We start from the raw sequence: 25,354 nt of genomic DNA, 5'->3' as shown, positions 1-25,354 counted from the left end.
CAAGGTTTTCTGCTCTCTGCCCTTCAACAATGGCTTAAGCTTTTTGCCTTCAAGCCCGTCAAACTTACAAGTTCTGAGGTTTTTCTTTCTTTCCTTCAAGCTCTTTAAAATACAGACATCATGGAAACATGTAAAATATCATGTATGAAATGAGAAAAAAAAAAAAGAGTCTTCTCCAATAAAATACAGACGTCACATTAATCTCTTTCATTTTAAAATATCATTTCCTTCTCACAAAGCATGTTGCTGTGATTCTCTTTCCCTTTTAGGAAAACAGAATTTTTGTATTCTCCAAATATTCCAGTTGGGATGGTTACACAGTAGTTTAATTAAAGCATTTTGTGATAGTTAAAAATATACTACTATAATTTATTTTAGCAAAACTGCTTACATAAGAATGTTCGCAATGATACAATGTTTTGCCTTAAATCCCTATAACTAAAACCTAAATGCATGGATATTCACACATTCCTTAAACTCTTATGGACATTAATAAAGACCTGACAAAGGATTTGTGTGCAGAATAAAGACTTCCTACAAATCAATCAGTAATAAAAAGACAACACAATGAACACTTGAGGACTTTTCACACAATAAAATGTACAAATGGTCACTAAACATATTAGCAATGTTCAAACTCCCCAGTCATCAGAGAAATGCAAATTAAAAGCACAGGAAGATACCACTACATATCTGTCAAAACCGCTAAAACTGAAGACTGACAAGTCAGTCTTTCCAAATGTACTTTTTCACTGTTTAAATGTTAATGCTTAAACTAACCTTTTTAGCCATCTGATTAATTGGGAATTATTTAAATTTTAAGGTTTGAAAAGGATTTTTTAAGAAGTTGTGAAAATGTTTTTTTTTTTTTTCAAAAATACAAGAAGACAAGACTACCTCATGAATTTTAAAAAGTCCCTACATAAAATTTTGGGCTTTTATGTGTCCGAGATAGAAAAAAAAATATTGTTAACTTTTTGAGACCTCATTACTGAGTAGACAAGGCTAATTTTTGTCTTAGAAAAAGGTTGTTTCCCCCCAAATGAGTATTTTACCATTTTGCCACCTGCTCAAGTAAACACTGGTGTTGGAGTCATGTAGGAGTGGAAAATAAAAAATTAAAAATAAATCATTTATCACACATTTCACTCTTATTTTTTCTATAAAAATATAACTCTTTATTAAATAACATGCACAAATATCAACTAGTCATTTATTAAACAGATATGATTTAGAACAAGATTTAAAGAAATACAAATCCTTAGGTACAATTTAGTATCTTGTTCATGATATTTGAATAGTTAAAAAAAATCACTGATTAAACTAACCATCCTTTTATTTCTTTCAGAATCCTATATCATTTTAGGCATAGACTTCATTCCAAGTTTTTTTCTAGCATTTCAGAGCTTCAGAATATCTTTAATATCAAGAGCCCTTAACTACTTAAGTATAAATTCCTCCGGACAAGGCATTCACTTTTTTTTTTTCCTAAGCTATTCCAATTAGCTTTGAGTCACTTTACAGAGGAAATCTGCAGAGGCAGAATCATGGCAGACAGGCTCCAGCAACTTGAGGTACCGTTGAAGAGGGAGAGAACTGTGGTTAGTTTACTAAGACGCTGGGGTGACTAAAAAATGCCAGATTTCCGCTTGCTTGGTTTTTCTCTTCTGCAGCTTGTTCTGTTTGGCCAAAGAGTGATTTCATTTTTTTCCCCGTCCCCCATCTCTGGTTGAACCATCAGAACAAAATGCTGTATGAACTTCCCCTTCTTGTATTTTCTGTGACTTCAATGCTCAGTAATCTGGTTTTTTTACTTTTAGGCAAAGTATAAACAAAATTTGCATTAATTTTTTCATATTAAAAAGTATTGCTTTTATAAATTAGCTTTTAATGTTCCCAGCCTTAATAAACTTAACTTCAACAAAACCAGTGCTTTAAAATCTACCCTGCCTTTCTTGGCCTCATTTATCCAATAAAAAAGGCCAAAATCTTTCATCTAAATTTCTAAAGACTACTACATCCAATCTTTATAATAAAGTCCTTGCACTGTGTATTTTTCACATGTGCTGCTTTATTGCGCATGCCAAGTACAGTATGAATTAAAATATAAACTGAAGTAAAAATTCAAAACCCCTAAGCTTAATATATACCTTTGCACTCAAAAACTTCAATTTTACATTCTTTCCCATTAGCTGGGACTTCCAACTTGCTAGCTGAATTTAAATCACTTTATTCCTTATATATTCTCTTTACTTCTACTGGAATAAAAAACATCCAGTATTATAATTCAAGAAGGTATTATGGAAAGTTCTGTAAATTTTATTTCATATACTTATGATCAATTTTACATATAACCTAATTTTCTTTCCAAAAATGTTTAATAAGTTTAGCAGCAGGTTTCAAATCTGAAATATTCCTGAACATTTAACTGACATCATGTTATAGGAGAAACTGGACTTTTTCTACGTATATTGCTAATTATTTTACTAAAAAACAGCATACCAAATCTTACTTTAATTATAAAATTCTGAAAAGTATATGTTTTGTATCTTGATACAAGGAAAAAATACAACATATTAATTTTTCATAAACACTGCAGAGGTCAATAGGAATATGCCCATTGTTTTTACTTATTGTGACTACCAAGTATTTCTTTCTTGAGTACTCAGTTTTTATTTAAAAGTGCAAAGGTTATTAAGCTTAAAACATTATATTTGAGCAATGTAAAAAAGTTTTACAATGATTTAACATGACCAATAAAATTTATTAAACATATTTACATATATTCACAGATTCTTTCATACTTGAGTATTAAAATAGACATTTATAATTTCAGAATTTTCATTCAAAGGCATTTTTTGGGGGGAGGGAGAACAGGCTCTATCGTGAGATGAAGAAAGAGCTGTTTCTTTGCATGACTAATTCTAAATAAAATGTCCAACATAGTAAGCCAAAGGCCCTACCCTGGGAGACTGGTGTGAAACACCTTACACCACCGCCAGGCATCACTGTGGAGAGGGTTAAGTTACAGGGAGCATGCAGCTAAGTCACAGTCTCTACAATTCTGTGATGGCAACAAGCTAACGCAGACACGCATGCCTTATTTAAAGGTCCTGCTACCTCAACACACTATCACTACACTCCATACCATACAAACTACAACTTTGGTCCAATAAAACATTAGACAAAACAGTTTTACAATTATCTCTTTGTATATGTTTTGACTACCAATCCCTTTGTATACATTTTGACCATTAATTACAAGATTTACATCTGCACAATATGTATAAAATAAGTTATTAAAAAGGAAGACAATATTAAAACTTTCGAAAAGAAAGCTATACAATTAACTTACAGATAAAATAAACTGAAGAAATTTTGTGCCAAGTTTTCCTTCCACATTAGAAACTATTTGGTAGGAACTGCGCCTTTTAGTTTGTTGATCTATTTTAGCAGACTGTGACAGAACCTGAACACCTGCAGTCATCTCGTACACAGAGCGCTAACAGCTTCCAGCGCCATTAGCAGCCCCTCTGCTCCCTACTCAACTATGACATCTGCCAACAGGCTCTAATGTGAGTCACCTTCCACCAATATAAATAGTAGGGTTCAGTTAGAAACTGCTTGGATCTAAGATCCAAAATAATTCTTTTCATTTTTAATAAAATGACAGTGTTTACTACATCACCAACTTTAGTTGAACTTTACCAACAATTGTGAAGGCATAATATCGTATTTTTGTCAAAAGGCAGCATTCCACAGCATAACACTCTTGAGCCTCATTTGTTTAAGACACCATCAGGAAGTAACGGCTGCTATATAGGAGTCAATTCAAAGTCATCGTTAACATCAACCAGCGGAACGTAAAACTCCTGAATTTCATAGATGCTGATAGATTTATAGGTGGCAGGATCAAGTTCCTGGAGTTTGAGCTGCCATTCTAACCTCTGGACGGCATTTAAAGCTGCAGCTTCATGCTGTTGCCTCATTAAAAGACAGGTCTATTTAAGAGAAGAGAAGAATTGATTATTTAACTGCTTTGTTTAAAAATTAATCTCATGCATTGTTTCTTTAGGGAGCAAGATGGATATACTAGGGTATGTGAAGTTTCTGAGTTACGTCCATTTCTGGTTTACCCTGTCTTATATCTGTATCCATATACCAAATCCTTCTGGGCCTGTGACTTCATACTCATCTAACAGACTTCAATTTGAAACTGTTCTTTCAAGCAATACAATTGCAAATTATCAGAAGAATTATGAAAATCTAAGGAAGAGTGATTTTTAAAAATAATTCAAGCCAAACAATTTTCTTTACAGACTACTGGCAAAATAACATTTCTTCTCTCCCTGTTTTCCCCCCTCCTAACAAGCACGAAGACCCCCTTTAGAAAAGGCTTTTTCTGTGGCAGCTGCACCTTTGATACTAAATTGGACTCAAAAAATGGGGGGGATCCTTTTCTTCATTTATCTTCCAAAGTGCGACCAGCATGAGGATTCACAGCCTACCATCTTTCGTTTCCTAACCACTCCTCTATCACACAGCAACAGTTTCTACTGACGAAGGGGAAGCATCCAGTTAGTGAACTTCTAAACATACATACCTTTAATTTGTCGAATTTATCATCCACATCTTGTAACCATGACATGAACTGTCTTGCATTAAAGCGATCCCTCACAGAAGTTTTACTGTCATCAGACTGAAACAGTATAAAATAGTTGGATATTACAAAATAAAATAACCTACTTAAAAAAATCTATATGCCATTGTATCTTTTTATAGTATATTCTACTTTTAAAGGAATGATCAAAGTATATTTCAAAGAAAGATAACATCTAATCTGAGTATTTAAACAGGCTAATAAAATATTTCCATACTGAGCTGATTAGTTATTAGAATTATTAGGATGTTGGTTTTAGTAAGTAATTAGAGAGAACCCTACTGCTCTGTGAGTCAAAAATGTCTCAAAAAGGCATGTCATATGATGTATTAAATGCCTGTGACCTTATTAACATATAACTGATAATGAAACTCATTTTAATGTGACAGTTGGCTCAGACCTGGTGAAGAATCTGCCTGCAACTCAGGAGACTTGGGTTTGATCCCTGGGTGGGGAAGATCGCTGGAGAAGGTAATATCAACCCACTCCAGTATTCTTGCTTGGGAAGTCCATTCTTGCTTGGGAATGGCCAGAGGAGTCCGGAGTGCTGCAGTCCGTGGGGTCGCAAAGAGTTGGACGCAACTGAGCTACTAACAACTCTCGCTTATCACATATTGGGAGGAAACAACAACACGGAGGCACACAGGGCTCTGGGGCTGGTGTTTCTCCCAGGACTGATTCCTTTTAGGACCTATTCTTTGAAGAGTTTATAAGGAAATACTACACCGACTCTTAGTAATACCAGTTTTGGTATTTCTTTAAGATAGGCAATTCAAATGTCAGCTTTGTATCCTATTGTGTAATTTCAAATTGATTACATACTCCTTCAATTTTCTATTCTGTAAATGGGGTTAAGAGCATCTCTTTACATCTTGTTTGAGAATTGACTTGTGAAGGCCTCATTCTAATGCCCAGGCAACAGGCAGCACCAGGCCCACCAGGCAGCTGCCTCCATGACTGCCCCACCCAACCTGACCACCAGCACCGCCACAGGGGTATCCAGGCCTCAGGCAGCCCCACTACCACACTGCCCGCATTCTGAGCTGTGACCACTTTTGCCCTGGTCTTCAGGAAAGATGTGTTGACTATTTTAAATTTTGTCATTCAATCCTTTTTAATATTACAAGTTTATCTGGAAAATGAAGAGGTCTGATAAGAGAATAGCCTACCTAAGCAAGTGGACTTGTTCCTTAGACCCTCTGCAGCTCTGTTCACCTGGACAAGCCTGCTCCTCAGTCGAGAGAGACTGTCTACCAACTGTAAGGCCAGCTGTACAAGGACAGGCAACAGGCCCACAGTCGTTCTCAAGATGATGACTACGTTCTTCTGCTGACCGTGGCATGATCCTTTTTAGTCTCTGATCATTCTGGATTTACTAGGAAAATTCACTTCTTTTCAGAAATTCTCTTTATGACCCGTCTGGGACTCCTTTTTTTCTTTTTAAACAGATGAGAAAAATAAAGCCCAGAAAGAACTAAGTAATTTTCTCTGTAATATACTGTGTATACTTTGTGTTTCTATGGTTGGCCTGATTTATAACAGCATTTCCTGGGACTTCCCTGGTGGTACAGTGGATAACAATCTGCCTGCCAGTTCAAGGTACATGGGTTTGATCCCTGGTCCAGGAGGTTCCCACAAGCTGCAGAGTAACTTGGCCCTCGAGCCGCAACTATTGAAGCCTATTTGCCTAGAGCCCAGGCCCTTCAACATGAGAAGCTCCCGCCTGTGAGAAGCCTGTGCACTGCAACCAGAGAGTAGCCCCCACTCTCCGCACTAGAGAAAGCCTGTACATAGCAATGAAGACCCAGCACAGCCAAATAAATAACTTTTTAAAAAAAATCCAGCATTTCCTAGTCTTTTTGGTGATAATCCTTCATTGTCTTGTTTATACTATTATATTCTCTTATGATGGGTAAATTTCATTCTGGTTTATGAACCACAAAAAAATTCTGATGACTGATGTCTGGTTCTGGATTCCTGAAATTTATATGTGGCAGTACATATTTTCAAACTACAGCTACAGCTTCCCATAGTTCTTTTAATTTATCCCAACACCCAAGATCCAAATAAAGCCTAGCCTTCTCTCAGCACTGACTCAACCCGGGTTCTACCTGCCAATTTTTTTTAGCTTCCAGCTTTAAGCTTCCCAGTTACTTGAAGGTCAGGATCGGGGTATAAAATCCATGACAGAAACAATTTACAAGTTATCTATAAAATGAGGCTATCATAAACACACACGTATCTGTTCTGTAATTGTCTTGATTTAATGATATAAACCTGACGTTCAGAGAGCCAGGTGATCTGGAAGTGCTTCACTCATTTTCGCCTCTGTGCTTTACTGACTGCTGAACTCAGGTTTGTCCTGAGGATACCAACTGCCAGAGGTGCTGCTGTCCTGGGGGCACTGAGGCAGCAGGGAGACCTTACCTGGGCATCCAGGGGCACGCTGTACACTTCCGCATCCAGGAGAACCGTGCATGCGCTGAATGGCAGTGTCTGATTTGCCAGTGTCCTTGCAGCTCTGTAATGAACCCGAAGAACCTCCTGTTCATTGGATACAATGAGTTTTTCCTAGTTGAACAAAGAATTTAAAAAAAAACAAAAACTCTTCAACCACTTGTTTTTCAAAAAAAAAAAAAAAATCACTTAAAATGTTAAAAGAACTTGAATCTCAGAGCAGTTTTTCTTTCATAGTAAGGCTGAGAAATTTGATAACTTTGAGAATTCTAAAAGTAAATTTTCTTTCCAAAATTGGCAGTCTCTTTTAAAAAATGATCTTCTGAAAATGTACAATGATGGCTTTCATTAATAACATACAGTCATCTGCTGGTATCTGTGGGGGATGGGTTCCAGGACCCTTGTGGATACCAAAATTCATGGATGTGCAAGTCCCTTATATAAAATGGCACCATATTTGCATATAACCTACACACATACTCCCATATACTTTAAGTCATCTTTAGATTACTTACAATACCTAAGACAATGTAAACGCTAGGTAAATTTGCCAGTATGTGGCAAAATCAAGTTTTGCTTATTAGAACTTTCTGGAATTTTTTTTCCTGAGTATTTTGATTCACAGTTGATTGACTCCATGAATATGGAACCTGTGGATATGGCGGGCTCACTGTATTTACCAAGATATTCAATTGTCACCACTTAACTCCAGGACATTTTTGTCACCCCAGGAAGAAATACCCTGGGCCCACCAGCAGTCACTCTGCATTCCCCTTCTGCCTCTGACAACCTCAACTCTACTTCTGGTTTCTATGAATTTACTTGTTATGAACATTTCATACAGGTGGAATCAAACAGTGTGTGGTCTTTGTGACTGGCTTCTTTCATGTCGCATGTTTTCAAGGTTCATCTGTGTTGTAGCACACATCACTTCCATTCATTTTTACATTTTATTTATCTGTTCATCAGTTGATGGCTCCTTTGGGACACAGAGAATAAGGCTGCTATGAACATTCATGCTCAGTTCTTTGTTTGAATGTGTGTTTTTATTTATCTTGGGTAAATAACTATGAGTGGGATTGCTGGGTCATATGGTAGGTTTATGTTTAATTTGTTAACAAATTGCCAAAATGTATTCAATAGCAAACTCCGGGAGCTGGTGATGGACAGGGAGGCCTGGTGTGCTGCAGTCCATGGGGTCACAAAGAGTTGGACACGACTGAGTGACTGAACTAATTCAAGAGCAGTTGTGTCATTTTATGTTCTTGCCAACAAAGTAGAAGATTCCAGTTTTTCAAACCCTTGCCAACATTTGTTATTATCTGTCTGTTTATTATATGCATTCTAAGTGTTCTGAAGTGGTACTCCATTGTGGTGGCGTGGTGGCTGCTTCTCTTCTGTAACAGCAAGGCATTTGTAACATGGCTACATGCACAGATGAAATATACCACAAGCTTGTGGCTGAAATGGCTACTGATGTGGGTTATATGACCTACCTTCTTTCTGCTAACAAACTGTTCACTGATGTGGGTCATGCAGTGTTGTGAGCTGTTTGAGTGCGTCTTTATTTGCTTTTCTCTTTGTAATACTATAAATTTATTTCATTCATTTACAAGCATTATTCTGAGCAAAGGTTTTATATAGGAATCCATGGCACAAAAAAGGTTAAGAACCTCTACCCTCGAGAATCAATCATGAATGAAGAAATTACATACAAGGTTTTACTTGTATAAGAATCTATGTGTCTGTAAAGAAGGGTCATAACTTACATCACATTTTCAGAAAGTCCCTGATCGTCCCAGAAGAGATATAGAAGGTAATTTATTATTTTTATCAATCCAAGTTACTTAGATGATTTCTATAAATAGACAGGTTTGTTCTCTTGTCATTCATGCCAAAACTAACCACCAGAGACTGGAATACTAAAGCAGACCAAAAGGACCAAGGAGTGCAGCCTCAGTATGATTCTGCACCATGGCAGCTGGTACCAAGCAACAATCTCAGAACCTGGAAACCCATATACCTATACAGGAATTCACTGCTACCAGCCTGCAGATTAGGCAAATAACACTGAGAAATTTTAAGAGGTTTCTGTATATCAAATAAATACTGAACATAAATTCTAACACAGGAATGGCTATCCAAAAACAGGCTTAAAAATTCTCTAACTGCAGAAGAACAAAGATAAAATCAAGCCATTTCCCAAAATGGTTCTAAATAAGGAAGATTCACTAATAAAAAACTGTAGGCCATCATAATCTACTGTTATTTTTTGCATAAGTGAATTTAAACATTTCTTACCCTTTCAATACTGTGCTGCAAACGTAGTTTCATCCTGACAACTTCCTGTTGTCGAAAAAGCTCTTTAAGTGGATCTGACAGTGAAGGTGGGGGTGTAATCTAATTAAAAAAAAAAGTTGAAAATATTAGATTACATTTACAATAATCAGCTATTTCTATAAAATTAAAACTTTGTAGTGCAGAACGTAATGAAAACATAAATTCTTACGTTCTTTGAATTAAATAATACAGTAAGTAACAATTTCACAACTGGTTGTTACTTTTCAATTTCAACTCTTTGAAAGAAAGCAAAACATTACACATTTGAAACGCTCTGAAAGAAAGCAAAACGTACACATTTTACTTCTGAGGCCACAGCAAATCCCAAAGAACAAATGAGGATGGAGGGAGTTGTTTGTCGCAGACACGTTTTAGAGCGTCAGTATGTGACAGTTCACAGAGAGGGAGGAAGGAATAACACACACACAAAGACACCACACAACAGTCCTAAAGATGATGGCAGTCTGAGTGTACAGTAGGTAAAGTCTCTCCGTAGACATGATAAAATCCAAACACAAAACTGCAGAGTCTTATATTTAGTGAATTAACTTTTATAAAAATAGATGAAACTGTCTTTTAACAGAGCTGTGGTTTTCAAACTTCATTACAAATGTGATATCTCACTTTGTGTATCCATTCTCCAAAGAGCTTATGGTAGTTCACCTCTGATTTGATCATTATCATGAACTGTGCTTTTTGACAGATGCTGGAGCTTAAGAAAGCTGACTCAGTCTCGAGCACACTCTTGAGCGTAAATACAGAGACACCCAAGTATGGCAGCAACTGTCTGTGACCCCTGCATATTCTCCCTCTGCCCCCAGCTTTTATTAACTGTCAACGTACTCGAGTGAAGAAACAAAGGTTTCTCAGAACATCCTGGCACAAAGCAATAACTTTGGGGGACTCTTTTGGCAGGGGCACAAGGAGATACTGACATGTGGCTGCAGGGACAGTGCAGTACTATACCTGAAACACTTGCCGAAGACGCAAAATTGGACCTAATCAAGACTCTATAAACAGTAAACAGTTTAACACCACTAGGATTCAATCAGTTGAGTCAATGCAGACTATTCTATAAAACAGCTTATTGGGACTGATCATTTTTCAGGTCTCTAATTATACATTTGATTTGTGTCTTAAAACTTCTTTAAATTTAGTAAGAGGCAAGAGTACACTTTGGTGCTATTATTTCAGTTTTGAAAAGTCACACAGGTGATCCTTCAAGTGGCACAGGGAAAACACCTCCTCCTTTGAGACTGGAGTGTCAGAGAAGGCTTCTCTGAGAGGGTCATGCCCGAGCTCCACCTTAAAGGAAGAGCCAGAGTAAAGAGTTCAGAGAAGTTAGTTGTGGGGGAAAAGAGAAAGGAGGGAGGGAGCTAATTCACACAGGACAGAACAATACGATCACTGCCTGAGACAAGCAGTCTGGTGTCAGGAGGCACCTACAGGCAGGCCTGAGTTCCTGGAGCATCAAGTGTGAGAGCCGAGAGGGCAGTATGGAGAGAGCAGCAGGGCCCAGTACTACAGGTTGTAGTCTACCCTGCACACTGTGCTTCTCCAGGCGTGACTCACAGAACGCTGGGTCCACAAACATGGTTTACAGGAAATGGTCCGAGAACAAGTGAGGTTGGGAAACACTGTGTATGGATACACACACACACACACACACATATACACACACACACACATTTATTTACATATCTCATAATTAACAAATTAAATTTTAATAGTTTTAGGAATCCTACAGTGAAGAAATCTATTTTTTGATTAATGATGTTTCCCAAACTTATTTGGTCATGAAAAATATCCCTCTTTCCCCACTGAAGAAGGTATTTAATTAACACGCTGTGGATCACATTATGTGTAACACATTGGGGTAAATTTTATATGTAATAGGGAACCAGGGAAAGGTCTTAATAGCTCACAGCTGTACTGGAGAACAGCTATTGGGGGACGTGACTATAAGCAAGGAATGAAGGAAGCAGGTCACTGCTGCACTGGTGTGAGAGGGGGAGGCAGAGAAAGGGATGGGGTCTAAAACTGTGGGTGACTGAGGATAAAAAAGAGGGAGCAGCTGAGGACTCACAGGACTGGATGGCTGCTAACAGAGACCACAAGAGGGGACCTGAGGAGAGAGAAGCAGGTTAGGGGCAAGTTCAGTGCTGAAATGTTGAGTAGACCAGCTAGTATAAAAGAAGCCAAGGAGAGAGGTTTGTGCAGAATATACAAATCTGGGAATTCTCAAAATACATGCGTCTGTAGAGAAGGAGTATGTGGAGGTTTTTTGAGGACACTTTCCCTCTGCTTTCTCCTCATCTTGTCCTATGTTGTGGGACATTCAGAAGACATCCAGAAGCAGGTAGAACACAGTTACAGAAGTCAGTAGTGTATTCAGGGTTGAAGACAGAGGCAGGCATCATTCTCCAAGGGACCTGCAGTGTCCCAGCCCTTCATAAGATTATAGCTCAAAGGGAGAGGCAGGCCTGTAAACAGTTAACTGTAACATCCTGGGTAGGTTTAAGGAAGATATAAGCAATTCTGTTCCGACAAGATCCTGCCCAGAGTGACATCACAGCTCACTCGATGACGGAAGAGGAGAGAAAAATGGCCCTGGCGAAGCATTGCATGTAGAGCGAAGAGCACAGCCAAAGGACCCAGGCAGTGAGCAGAGACTCCACAGAAGAGGGAGCTCAGTGTGGCTGAAAGGCTGAGTGACTCGGACAAGTGGTGAGATGATGAAGCAGGAGTGGGGAGATGGGTCAATCGGCTGCTGTGCTCAGATGTGGGTTTTTTTATGTGTGGCCAATGGGGAGCCAGCAAATCACAGCTGAGATACTTCAACAAGGAAACAGCTTTTTATTGTTTTTAAAGAGACATAAGTTTAATAACAAAAGGAAAGTGCCAAAAGAAAGAAACTAGGAGAAGGAAGCAGTGGAAAAGTTGCTGCAATGCTGAAGTGAGAGATACTGACAAGGGCCCTGGGACAGGCAGCAGAGAACGTCGATTCTGGAATGAGTCCTCAGATCTAAGGGATAGAACCAGGTTAACTGATGGGTTTCTACTGTGGTGTCACCACCAATAAATAACGTATTTCTCAGGGAGTGGTTGGGGGGTCCTGTTCCGAGGTCTGAGGTCAGAGTGGGTGCCATTAGACCTGCCTTCTGGAAACAGAGTTGGAGGCCAAGGCTCCGCAGCAGCTCAAGATAACCATCCCCATCCCACCCCCCACCAGGGCATGCTCCCCACCTGAGGCTCCCACAGGTGCAGGCAGTCACTGCACTCACCTCAGGGCACCTGCCTGCTCTCCTCAATTCTACTTCCCGCACACACGCAGGCACAGCTCCTGACAACTCCCACCTACGACCCTCCTGGAAAACCCTCAGGGTCAGCATACTGGGAAACCAAGCCTGGGACATGTGCCTGAGGTCATTTAACTGACTGTGCCCAGGAGGCTCCTGCCATCTGATTCTAGAGATGACATAGCTCGACAGGACATTTTGGGACTAACTGTGCATTGAAGGCTGCTGAAACCACAAAAAGAGACAGGACCTCGCTGACTGAAGAATTAACTCCTGGAGAACTTTGATGTTTAACGGGTTGGTACAAGAGCCGTAAGAAGACAGAAAAAAATTAGTGAGGTAAGAGAACCAGAACAGCACACCATCATGAAAAACCAGGAAGGTGAGGAGTTTATGAAGAACCAGATGGTCATGAAGTCGAACGTGACAGAGAGCAAGCAGAAAGAAAAAGGGAGAGGTCAAACAATGAGTCAATTCGGAGCTCATGGGGGATCTCTGCCAGTGCACACACAGTAAGAGTATGAACAGGAAGTGACACAGAGGGGACACTGGGCACAGATCACTCTCTAAGGTGCGGTGTGAGATCACTCACTAGGCGTGACCAAGTGCCACAAGTAAGGGATAACTTTTTTCTCCCTAGGATGAAGGAGACCCAAATATGTTCAGTTGATGGGTAATGGCCACTGAAAAGAGAAACTGTAAATATAGTAGCAAGGAGTGTTCTCATACAGAAAGGTTCCAAAGAAGGCTGGAGGGAATGGAATCAAAACGACAAGGAAAGGAGTTACCCTTCAGAGAAATAAAAGCATTAACTCCTTATGGTTGAAAGCAGCAGCGGGTAAGGAACAAAATACCGAGGACCAGTGCTGTTCAATAAGGCAGCACAGACCACACACGACTCCTGAGCACTGACTGATGCATGGCTGGTCTGAACTGAGATGTACTGCAAGCCAGCCTGGTTTCAAATACTCAGCACCAAAAACAACACTTATGTAGACTATCTCAAAAGCTCTTCTATACTGATTATATTTTCACATAGAATTGTGGGTATATTGGGTGAAATATTAATTTCACCCATCTCCTTTTACTGTTTAAAACGTCAAAAGTCAAATCACTCAGTCATCTCCGACTCTTTGCAACCCCATGGACTACACAGTCCATGGAATTCTCCAGGCCAGAATACTGGAGTGGATAGCCTTTCCCTTCTCCAGGGGATCTTCCCAACCCAGGGAATGAACGCCGATCTCCCGCATTGCGGGCAGATTCTTTACCAGCTGAGCCACCAGGGAAGCCCAAGAATACTGGAGAGGGTGACCTATCCCTTCTCCAGCATATCTTCCCGACCCAGGAATCAAACTGGGGTCTCCTGCATTGCAGGTGGATTCTTTACCAACTGAGCTATCAGAGAAGTCCCCATTAAAATGTGGTTACTAGAAAACTGAAGACTACACACGTGACCTCCATCACATTCCTACCAATGGGGCTCTCAGTGTATGTCAAGCGAGGCTACTTACTGTGGGTATGCAGATCTTGCTTAAGGGGTTTCCGTCCAGGAGATACGACCCATTAAACGTCACGTATTCATCATAATACTGAGGTGCCTGAGGGATCACACTACATAACAACTTGCGCTTTTCTTCAATCTTTTTTCTTATGTGCAAGTATTCAAAATAGGGATTTGCGCGCTCTGAGCTGTATGGCTGAATCTCATCGAGCTTCAGCGAGTCTACAATGGCGGCCAGGGACTGCTGGGTTTTCTCTTTTGCTTGCAGCAGAGAAGGACTCACTTGCACCGGCTGAGGCACCCGGGACACTTTCCTTTTCCGCGGGTGGTGAATCTGAGGGTCGTCCTCCTCAGTTAATCTTATTCTTCCTCGAGGGGACGCAGACTCACTGTCTTTGTCTGGCAACAGTGCACAGCTGGCCAGAAGCTGCTTGCTTTGACTGGCTCCTGTGTTTCCTTTGTTTCTGGTCATCCTTTGAGGGATCTGGCTTTCAGGTTTATCATCTTCAGCACTTTCCTCTAGTTCTACTTTAACTAAGTGTCCGTATTTATGCATTTCTGGTGGAGCCGATGGCTGTGGATGGTTCTCCAGACTCGATAAAGTACTTTGTTGTGACTCCTCATCCTCGATGGAAAGCAAACACTTCTCACTTTCAGGACAATGTTTTGGATTATCTGGTTCACTCAGGTTTCCTTTTGGCACCCCTACATTCATTTCACATAAATCAGAATCACACTTATCATTTAAGTGAGTCAAAACCAAACTCTCCAGTTTGTTTTCCTTTTCATGTGAAGTATCCTGAGTATCAGAAGTGCTTTTTTCAGCCTCATGGCCACTGGAAGACTTAAACATTAGCTTGCTAAATGCATAATGAGGATTTGGCTGGGAAGACCCGTCACTTCCATTAAAGTCCTTTTCTGATGGCAATACTGGCAAAGTACTAGCTTTCTCAAAATTTGGTGCTGCTTCTTCAACAGTGCTTTCAGAGTACACTGGGACAAAGGCATCTGTCTTCTGAACGTCTGTTAGGACAAAAGTATTTTCCATATCTTTTGTAGGTTCAGTATCAGTATCCAAAACAGAACTGATCATTTGAATTGCATTTTTCTGCTGTAGAATACCTGGTTCTTGAGTGGTGACATAGGACAAAGAAGTATGTCTGGGAATAGATTCAGCATCTGAAAGTGATTGGCTATGCGAAGAGCAAGGTTGCTGGGAAGGAAGGACGGACGCTGGATCCTGAGCACAAGTGTTTGCCGGCAATTCAGTCTGGTGCATGGACACAAAATCAATATTCTGTTCTCTCAATACTTTGTTTTCAGGATTACAAAAACCCTGAACAGAAGAATCTTGATCAGGTGCAGCAGAATTTGGGCAGCTAAAGTCTCCGGTGTTTAACGACTCCATCTCCCATGACTTACTTTGGATCACACCAACCTGATTAGAGGACTCTAAGTGCACAGGACTGCCCATCAGCATGCCCAAGGGAGCAGTGCCCTTGATGACATTTGTATCAGTAGAATTATATTTGCTGTTTATAGATCTAGTTGGAGAGGCTGCAAAACTGGAATGTATGTTGGACACGCTCAAAAGTTCTCTTTCAGGCACGTTGGAGGATACCTCAGATTTGGGAGAAGGACAAATCTCTCTTGGCACAGCTGAGCCATCTTGACTGCCCTCTTCTGATATTGTTTGGAATTGCTTTGTATGCTCACAAATGACAGAGGGCATGCTACATCTTCGGGCTTCTGCAGCTGATCTCCCTTCATTTGTAACTAGTTTAGCATCTTCGACAGAAGATGCCCGGAGATGGGAGGTCAGAAGCCTGCTAGCATACGATGCTTTAATCCGCTCTGATAGATCAGTCAGGCTATCCAGCTCCCTGTCATGAAGGGCAGGAGATTTGGCAACTGGCAAAAACGGTGACTGGGAAAAGGACATTTGGGAATCCGAACCCTCTAACATAAAGTCTGAGTCATACTCAACTGGAGGCCTTGGGGTTGTCATTGTAGTAAGGCAGGAATCTTCTGAGCTAGCCACTGAAATCAAGGAGACAGACCTGGAGCTGAGACCTGGCTTTTCACTTTCTGATCTAGGAGACCTGTTCAAGCTATTATCTGAAACAAAGGATGACTTGCCTAAACTCATCGTATTTTTGGTGTCCACAGATTGGGATCTATTACTTACAGCATCTTTACAGTGTTTCTCCTTAATGTAAGTATCAGTCAACTCAGAACTCTTTGATCTAGTAAGTTCTTTATTTTTGGACTCAGCTAGTGCATGCTTTGTTTTTTCTTTATCTTTTACTTTAAGTTCTAAACAACTGCGATTTCTCAACCGTTCCTTTTCTTTTTGCTTAATCTTTTCCTTGTGTTTTCTGTGCCACTGCTCTATTTCCAAGTCTTTAAGGCTCAGCATCCGTTCAAAGCTGGTCTGCATTAAGTCGTCATTCACAAGCCTCTTTTCTTTGGGCCGAGTATCTTTTGATGCTGGTGATGACTTCGGTTTAGGCTTATCTGCTTCAGATTTTAGTTTGAGTGAACTACTCAGAATTTTATCCTTATGTTTGTCTCGTTCTTTATATCTATCTATATCTTTTTTATCTTTTTCTTTTCCATCAGGAGTTCTCAAAGGTTCATCTTTTGTTTTTTCTTTGAGAGAGAGAGTTTTTTCATGTTGTGCTTTATTACTGTCTGTTATACTTGACTTTCTCTCTTCCTGGAAGTGTTTGGAATTACTTATATTTACACTGTCTCTAGATTTGTCCTTTTTATCTACCTCCCTATCTTTTTCTTTATTTTTGCTTTTTTCTGATTTAGTATAGTCACTATTATCTGATGGCTTGTTTTTTTTTTCCATCAAGTGCTTCTCTTTGCTCTCTACTGGATGTCTCTCCTTCTCAGGTTTTTCTTTGTCATGTTTCCTATCCATCTTTTCTCTACTTTTATCTCTGTCATCGTTTTTTTTAATGGTAGTAATGTTTTTTAGCTTCTCACCTTCTCTATGGCATTTTTCTGTGTGATGTGAATATAGCTTGTCCTTTTCTTTTATTCTGTCGACACATTCACTAGGATCTAATCTGTCTTTCTCTGACTTATGCTCATGTTTTATCTTCTTCTCTTTTTCAGAATTTTTTCTGTCAGCCCTCTCAATGTCCTTATCTTTAGTTTGAAATCGTTTCTCAGATTTTTCCTTACTTTCTTTCATATGCTTTTCAATTTCTATTTCCTTTTCCACTGAATGTAACCCTATAGTCTCTTCAGTGGCACTTACACCTAAAGAGCTGAATTCTGTTTCTTTATCTGTAAGTACGTTCTCTCTGTCATCTTTTAAATCTTTTATTTTTTCCTCCCTAAAAGATTTCTCACTTTCCTTTTTAATCTTTTCCCGTTCTTCTTTAAAGTTTCTCTCTTTGGAGATATGCTTTTCCTTAGTTGATTTATCATCTTTTATGTTTTTCTCCAACTTTGACTTTTTTTCTAACGTTAGGGACTCATGTTCCATACTTAAAAATAGATCTTCGGTTTCATCACTTTTAAAAAAATTCTCTTTCCAAAACTCTCTATCAAATTCCACACTCCGTTGCAGCTCTTTAGTACCATCCCTACTTTTGTATTTTTCCTTTTCACCTTCAATTTCTTTTTTATGCTTTTCTTTTTCCCTTTCTTTATGTTTTAACTTATGTTTTTTTAATGTTTTACCCTCTTTATCCATTTTTTTCAGTGTGCAATCTGAATTTTCAAATGTTGGACTGTGATCATCATCTTTTATTTTGGCATTTGACTTTTCACCAAATTCTAAGTGGAAATCTTTATGATGTTTGTTTTTTTCCTTATGCTTACAAGATTTTACACTTGAACTTTCTGGCAAGAATTCAGATTCTATATTATCATACCGAACAAGATCAGGCTGTAATGACATTTCAGAACTTCCTGGTGATAAACAGGTTTTAGAATGTTCTTGTTTTAGTGGTGTTGACTGCTTTTCACTGAGTCCACAAGAATGTTTGGGAGATTTACCACTGGAAATATGAAATAAATGTAATGAAGTATCATCTTTCGGGCTAAAAGATTTCCTAAAATTCCCCTCATCTCTGGTCTTATCTGAACAATCTAGTGCAGTATTAACTGTCAAGTTTGTTACTCTGGTATTTTCTTTCCCCTCTTTTTCTTGCTTCAGCTCTTGGTTCTCTTTATTTTTGTTCTGGTTCTTTAATTTTCTTTTAACTTTGCCTTTCTGTTTGTGTTCATTTGAAACTCCATATTCCTTTTTGGTTTGAATATCAGAATTTGATGTTTCAGGGACAGAACATGGAGCAGAACACTTTTTGTTTTGAAGAATTTCTTCATCTGAACTTTCAGAACTTGAATACAAAACCCTAGATGGCTTTTGTTTTTTACTTTTAAATGATTTAGGATAGAAGGTTTTTTCCTGTTTTGCAAATAAACTACTCTTTTCTACTTCAGATTCATTCTCTTTTCGCAGTTCTTTCCTAAGAATATGCCTGTCATCAATCATTTTATTTATTTCCTCTTCATCATCATCTTTGAACTCATACTCATCAAGGGCAGATGGAAGAGGTGCTTTACTGGGAACTATCTGTTTACTTTCACAGATGAGAGAGTCTTTCTCTGTCTCAGAGTCAATATTTTCATCAACGCTGGAAGGATTTACAGACTGAGCCTCTTCAGAATCTAGAATATGAAAAAGAAAATCTCCTGTTAGTCAAGAGATAACTGTTAGGAAAATAATACTGAGAGAAAAACATAGCATATACAGCAAATACTTCAATTCTGAAAATTTTTCATATTTATATGTAAATAATACAATGGAAAAATATGTAAGAGCTTTGCTACAGTTTTGTGGAAAAGCTTCAGAGACTCTGCTTCAGTATGATACCTCATGACACCTGTAAAGCACACAATACACTGGATATACTATATATATATATAAACTAATATTAAAATGTATGAACAATATAATTAAAACTCCAAAAGGACTGGATTCAGGTAAACATTGGCTACTAATGTAAAAAATTAAAAAAAAAAATCATTTTGTGGCCATGCTATGTGGCATGTGGGATTTTAGTTCCCCAACCAGGGATCAAACTGGTGCTCTGAGATGGAAGGATAGAGACTTAATCACTGAACCACCAGGGAAGTCCCCTATAAAATTTTATATATATGTACATTTTCATATTTCCTGGAGAGAGATATTTAAGTAAAATTCTTTGATGCAGAAAAGATTAACAATCACTAACTTAAAAAGTTTAATGAAAATTAGTTTATTTTATATGCTTCAGAATTTTTTTTTACTACTAAAAGCATAAATGATCAAATGATTCCCAAAAGGACAGAACTTGAATAAAGGTGAACGGTTGTAACTATACAAGAAACATGATTGTCAGCTTTACCACCTGTTAAAAAAAAAAAAAAAAAAGAAAGAAAAAAAGAAATATATCCCCCAATTACAAAATCAAGATTGTAACAGACTGATATATAATTTGAAAAAAGCTACTTTATTCTTTAGTTCTTTTATAGATTTTTTTCCTTCCTAGTTGGGCATCTTTTCTTAGCTGAAATGTATGTTGTATGCATGGAGCCTGTAACTGAAAAGAAAACCCAGGCCTGTAAAATTAAAAGAAAACTGAAGACTCTAACCAAAAGAGGATAACATCAAACTTCACTTTTTTGGCTAAATATATAACAATATAAAGGTAATCAATTTATTTGAATACATCAAGTTTCCCCTAAAAGTGATCTAGCTCTCAAATATTCTTTACCTGGAAATTCAAATTGCAGACGCATTTTAGAGTGTCTGTAAGGTTCTGAGCACTGGACAAGAGCTCTGGAGAGATGTGGAGAAGATGTGGTAATATTCTAATACTATTAAGTGCCAGACACGTGGAATTAAAAAAAAAAAGAACATTTCTGGAATGACAATTGCTTGTAAGCGTAACTCCATTCCCAGTTCTTAACACTGCAATACAAAGCATCAAACTGTAGAACTTTATGATGCAAAAAAGGGAACAACTGTTTTGGAAGTAGTATTTGTTCTGCTCCTCAATTAAATAAATACAAGAATATGTACTTATATGACAGGTGTTATTTTCCTTGTTGGCACCTTATTTACAATTTGTTCTTGAGGACTTTTCTCCCTGTGCAGTTTTTAAGGAGTTGATGTTTTATGGTTTGTATACAACTATTCTATTTATATTTTTTCCCATTAGGTAAGTTTAACTGGAAACTGGGAATGATTTTTTCCCTTGTATATTTCTTAACACCTCAAGTCAACACTAGAATCAATCTTAAGTAAACATTTAGTATGCTTCTCTAGGCACAAAGTGCTCAGCAGGAGGTGTGATGTGATGAAAAGAACACAGCTCTGCAGAGTAACAGTGACTCAGCCTGATGATGGCTCAGATGGCTGTTGGCACCCAGTTTAAAGGGTGCAGGTACCCTTCTCCAGTCAGTACCTGGGAAAGGGGAGCAGGCTTCTCACAGCAACAGCACCGAATGGGGTGGGAAGGATATTAGGAACTTCAGGCAGACTTCAGGGTGTGAAAACAACTAACGTAACAAAAGGCAGCTCAAACACAACATGCCCCATTTCATATACAGCTTTTTTTCATTCAATAGTTGCAGACATTTTCTTTTAAAGTTGCATTTTCTTTATTACTGTTTTTCAGGGCTGCATGTTACACGGAGTTAATATGTAATCACGATATACCATGACGACAGTGTGGAGTTACCCCGGGAGGAGGATGGCAGCCTGGCTCTGGTCACTGAGTTGTACCCGCCCACCAGGCTCGATTCTCTGCATGCGGGCTCTCAGTATTGCCAATCAGAACCCTGTATGGCTCTCCTAAAGCTGGCCAGTCTGGGACCCCAGCGATGACTCTACTTCTCTGTGATGCCATTCTGCTGGCAGACCAGGTTCAAATCCCTTTTCTTCCCTAAGGAGTCCTAAACCTTTTTGATTTACTTTACCCAGGACTATGGATAAAGCTGGTTTTGGAATTCTGGCGCAGTAGTAAAAACAAACATGTTTGCTCCACCTCTCTTAGGATAGCGAGAAATTCACCTAAAAATCCAAATCCTCAAGCCCCTGTACTGAAAATGGCCATGGTCATTGTGATACGACACTGTTTTCAATTTGTTTCCAACTTTTTTGTTTTTACTATCTATTTAGTTACTAGATTTGAATTTGTATTTAAAACAGTTTACTGAATTATTTCTGATAAAAAATCTCCTTAAAAAAATACTATGTTTATCATCTCAAGAATCTTCTTTGGGAAATTAGGGAGACAAGTGAGAAATAAGCAATCACTAAAGCATTAAATTTTTCATTAAAGCATTTTGTTACCTGTGAAAAAGTACTAAATAACAAAACTTAATTGATTAAAAATGCAATACATTTGAAAGTTGCTCTTGTACATCTCAAGGCCTTATTTGGAAAATAGTTTTCCTGAAATTGAAATCATGGAGATGCAGTAAGCAAAATCCAGATTTTGAGAAAAATTACCAGGCAAATGATTTTTTCAACAACAAAAAATTACAAGAACAAAAGAATGGAAGAGGATATTTACATGACACAGTGAATTCTCAAAATCTAATTCACACACTGTGTACTATAATCTACTCCTTTCTTGATAAATTCTTCACAAATATCTCTGACACCTTGTTCTAAAGTATGACAATTGCTCGTTGCTGTCACTTGGGAATTTTTCATCAAAATCTGAATGTCTGTATTTTCCTCTTAGACTTTTTTAACCTTGCACTTTAGTTGCAAATGAAATTCTAGGTTCAAAACAGTTTTCATACAACGTTGAGCCTGAAGCTGCACCCATCTTCTCACAACAGCTTTTAAGAACAAGAAATCAGTCACTCTGACTCTGATTCTGTGCCTCTGATTCTGGAAGTTTGTAAAATTTTAAACAATCTTTATCCTTGAAGTCGTGATGTAACTTGATGTGGGGTTTTCCCTTTCCATGCTTGTTTTTGCTTTGTACATTCCCTTTTGATCTATAAATATCTTTCTTCAGTTAAGAGACATCTTCTTCAACTAAAAAAATTATTTTCTTCCCAACAATTATTATTCTTTGTAAAAATAATATTGGATATGCTGGGTACGGTTTTTTTTAAACCATTTTTCTCATATTCCCAATGCATTTTTCAATGTTTTATGTGTTGCCCTTCTCTTAGATCTCAAATTAGATCTTCAGCGATGTCCAGTTTATTCTTTAACTCTATATGGAATGCTTACTTTCAGTAATGAAAAACATTTTGAATTTCAAGGACTTTCCTGGCCAACTTTTTCAAGGTGGCCTTCTGTTAGGGTTATTGGATCGACAGCCCCCACCATCATCCCAGCGTCTCCAAGCGCACTGAGAACTTACCCTTCTGCTTCCTACGTAATTTTCATTCTCCAGATCAACTGCTGTGCTTGTTCATTTTGGCCCTTCTTGTTTGTCTTTCAGTTGATTTTCCTCAACTCTCTGGATTTCTTTTCATACTGATAAACGGAAAAACTGGTTCCTTCAGCAGTTTAATGGAGGACCTCTACAGCAGGCATCCCCTGCATGTGTGCTCCTTGGTCCCTCGAACCGCAGTCTGTTGCTTAGAATGCGCCTGCAACAGGCTGGCTCTGAACTTCAGAGCCCCCGGGGCTCCACTGGGAGGGATATTTGAGTTGTTGCTTTGCTCCGCAATACTCTCCTAACCACAACCAGTATACTGAACCTGATTACATAAATATAACTTACATTCTAGTCAAGGAAGTAACATTAGAAAAAAAACACCGCATTTTAGGAAACATATCTTTATAGCTTCCATATCCCTAAATTGATTGTAAAATGCAGTCTAGAGACAGGAAAATAAAATATTGGGTAATTTTATACAGCTTATTCTAAATCTCCATTTCTAAAACTCAATTTAAAATAAAATAAAATAAACCTCAATTTTCCTAAGTAAAGGTTAGTTATTTTAATTTTACTGTATAGGAAAAAAGTAGTCATGTTTAGTACATTTATTTGGAAGTAAGTATGCTATATGGGAATATATTTTCACTGTATTTCTACAGTAACAGGTACAGGTAAAGGAGTTACAGCAAAGAATTTAGGGGTGAGCTGGGGAGAGAAGAGAGTATAATCAATAGGTGAAAACACTATGTCTAAAAGCGAAATTGACATAAAAAGTAAAACCAAGTACCACACCACTCTGTACACTCCCTTAGTTATACATGGCCTTTCTACCAACGTATCAGTCACAAAAAAATGAAGTCTATAAAGTATAAATTAATCAAGATTGTCCCCCTCTGAAAATATGACTGGTATCACTACAAAAAATTTGATGTCACTAAAGGAAACTGACAAAAATCACCCAGTCTCGGCTATTCCATCAATACGTGTGTGTATATATATATATGCATATATATATTTATATATATATTACATGGAGGTCCTTTAAACCATGAGTAGGTAAAACAGGATGATATAGCTAAGGCTAAACTCATTTATTCGTATACATACAATATTTTAAGTCAAAGGTCTTTTTTAAGAGTTCTGCCCAAATGTACCCTTCAGAGAGTTTTAGTCTTAAATATTCAGCAATATCTCAAGGACTAAAATAATGTGACAGACTCACTTTAAGTTGCTAGGCACTGGTAGAAATGCAGTTTATAAGACAAACCATCAAGCTAATATATTTTTAACAAAAAATCGATTCATTCTGAATTTGCAATAAGCCATTTTATATATGTCGGGCAAATACACTTAAAATTTCTTGATTATATTTAGATAAACTTCAAAGAGAGATATTGAGATTATTATTTTATGTAACATAAAAATTTAAAGACATATTCATTTGCAGACATCCAAACAACATACCAGCTGTAGTCACAATTTCCCATTTACTTTTTTGATATATGAGTAAGTAAAAAATATAGAACTATGCAATTTTTATAGACACTACTAAAGAGCAAATGCTTATAATAAATGGTAATTTAGGTATAATAATTTCTTTCCCTTTTTCTCCACTTAACAAAATTTGACAAATAAAATTTTAAAAAGACACTCAATCTTGAAATTAAAACTCTTAAGCTTTAGAGTTAGGTTGATATAATGAATCTACATAAAACACATGATAAAACCTGTATTGATTTTAAAGTATTGGCTTTCAAATAAGAGAACTATAGAGGTTTTGGTTGTTTAAGATTCAGGTAGAAGTAGTTGGTGATATTTAGAGAAACGTGTGAAGAATTAAAACCAGAACTCTGTGTATAAAGTGTACCATATATATCACAAAACAGAGGAGAAAAAGCAGAGTATGCAAAACATGGTGACGGAATTTCTTTTAACTGATCACTAAAGAATATCTATTGCCTATTATGCTGTATGCTCAGCCCTCTGCACATCACATGCCTTTTCATTTCTTGTAAGCACCTATACCACAGTGGTGGGTGAAGAATAAAAGTTGCTGAACACCAAGTACAGTGCTTACTCTATGTGACCTCTACCTGTAGTCTTTATGCTTCCAAGGTTAAAAGAAGCTTGTTTTAAAACTTCCTCAGGTGTGTCTTCTTCCTACTTACAATTAAACTGTTAACATCACATAATCCATTTAATAAAAATTTCTGGTCTATTTTGACTTATGTAATTGTTTTTTGTATCTCTTGATTTATTAACTGTTATAGTTCCGTATCTGCATGAATGGTCATATTTTCATAGTTCCTGAAATATAAAACTGAGGATATGAGTTTAACAAATGTGACAATATACTTAGAATAGTTACAATCTTTTAACATTAAGAAAATAAAGCTTTGAATTACTGGTCATTTTGTGTATTTTATAACACAGAAATGCACTCAGCAAACACCAGAGGGAAACAACGTATCACTGTCTTTTTGGAAGTTTCTTAATCTGTCTCATGGTAGACTCTAAACACAGACTGCCTACTTATGATGGAGTATTTCCTTGCTTAATCTGAAGCATTCAAGTGAGCAAAGCTTATAGCAGTGGCTTAATAAATATGGCCGGATTACTGGCAGTCAAAGCAATGTAAGGAAAGGGTGAACAATTATTTTTAACAATGCCT

The 25,354-nt window shown here is 37.8% G+C and overlaps 1 protein-coding gene and 1 long non-coding RNA gene across 10 annotated transcripts in view; both read right to left on the bottom strand.

Annotated features, from left to right (window-relative positions):
* Positions 1 to 104, bottom strand: part of LOC147346137 (uncharacterized) — a 1,072-nt gene extending 968 nt beyond the window's left edge. Inside the window, exon 1 of the long non-coding RNA XR_015153960.1 lies at positions 1 to 104. This exon is cut by the window's left edge and continues 143 nt beyond it. This is a non-coding gene — a long non-coding RNA (uncharacterized LOC147346137).
* A 1,050-nt stretch (positions 105 to 1,154) lies between these two features.
* The window catches only part of ANKRD12 (ankyrin repeat domain 12), a 99,802-nt gene continuing 75,602 nt past the window's right edge, over positions 1,155 to 25,354 (bottom strand). For all 9 annotated transcript variants that reach the window (XM_086373151.1, XM_086373154.1, XM_086373149.1 and 6 more), the window contains 5 exons: positions 14,271 to 18,955; positions 9,419 to 9,517; positions 7,088 to 7,231; positions 4,604 to 4,699; positions 1,155 to 4,001 (listed from right to left, as the gene is read on the bottom strand). In XM_086373151.1, the coding sequence (XP_086229277.1) occupies positions 3,816 to 4,001; positions 4,604 to 4,699; positions 7,088 to 7,231; positions 9,419 to 9,517; positions 14,271 to 18,955 (5,210 nt within the window). In that variant the 3' untranslated portion in view covers positions 1,155 to 3,815. The remainder of the gene's footprint in view (positions 4,002 to 4,603; positions 4,700 to 7,087; positions 7,232 to 9,418; positions 9,518 to 14,270; positions 18,956 to 25,354) is intronic.

This window comes from Bos grunniens, chromosome 24 (assembly GCF_055505025.1).
Source record: "Bos grunniens cultivar Pamir isolate PY7600 chromosome 24, Bosgru_T2T1.0, whole genome shotgun sequence".
Classification (NCBI taxonomy): Eukaryota; Metazoa; Chordata; class Mammalia; order Artiodactyla; family Bovidae; genus Bos; species Bos grunniens.
Note: the sequence above shows the minus strand (reverse complement) of the source record. Positions and strands in the feature narration are given on the sequence as shown.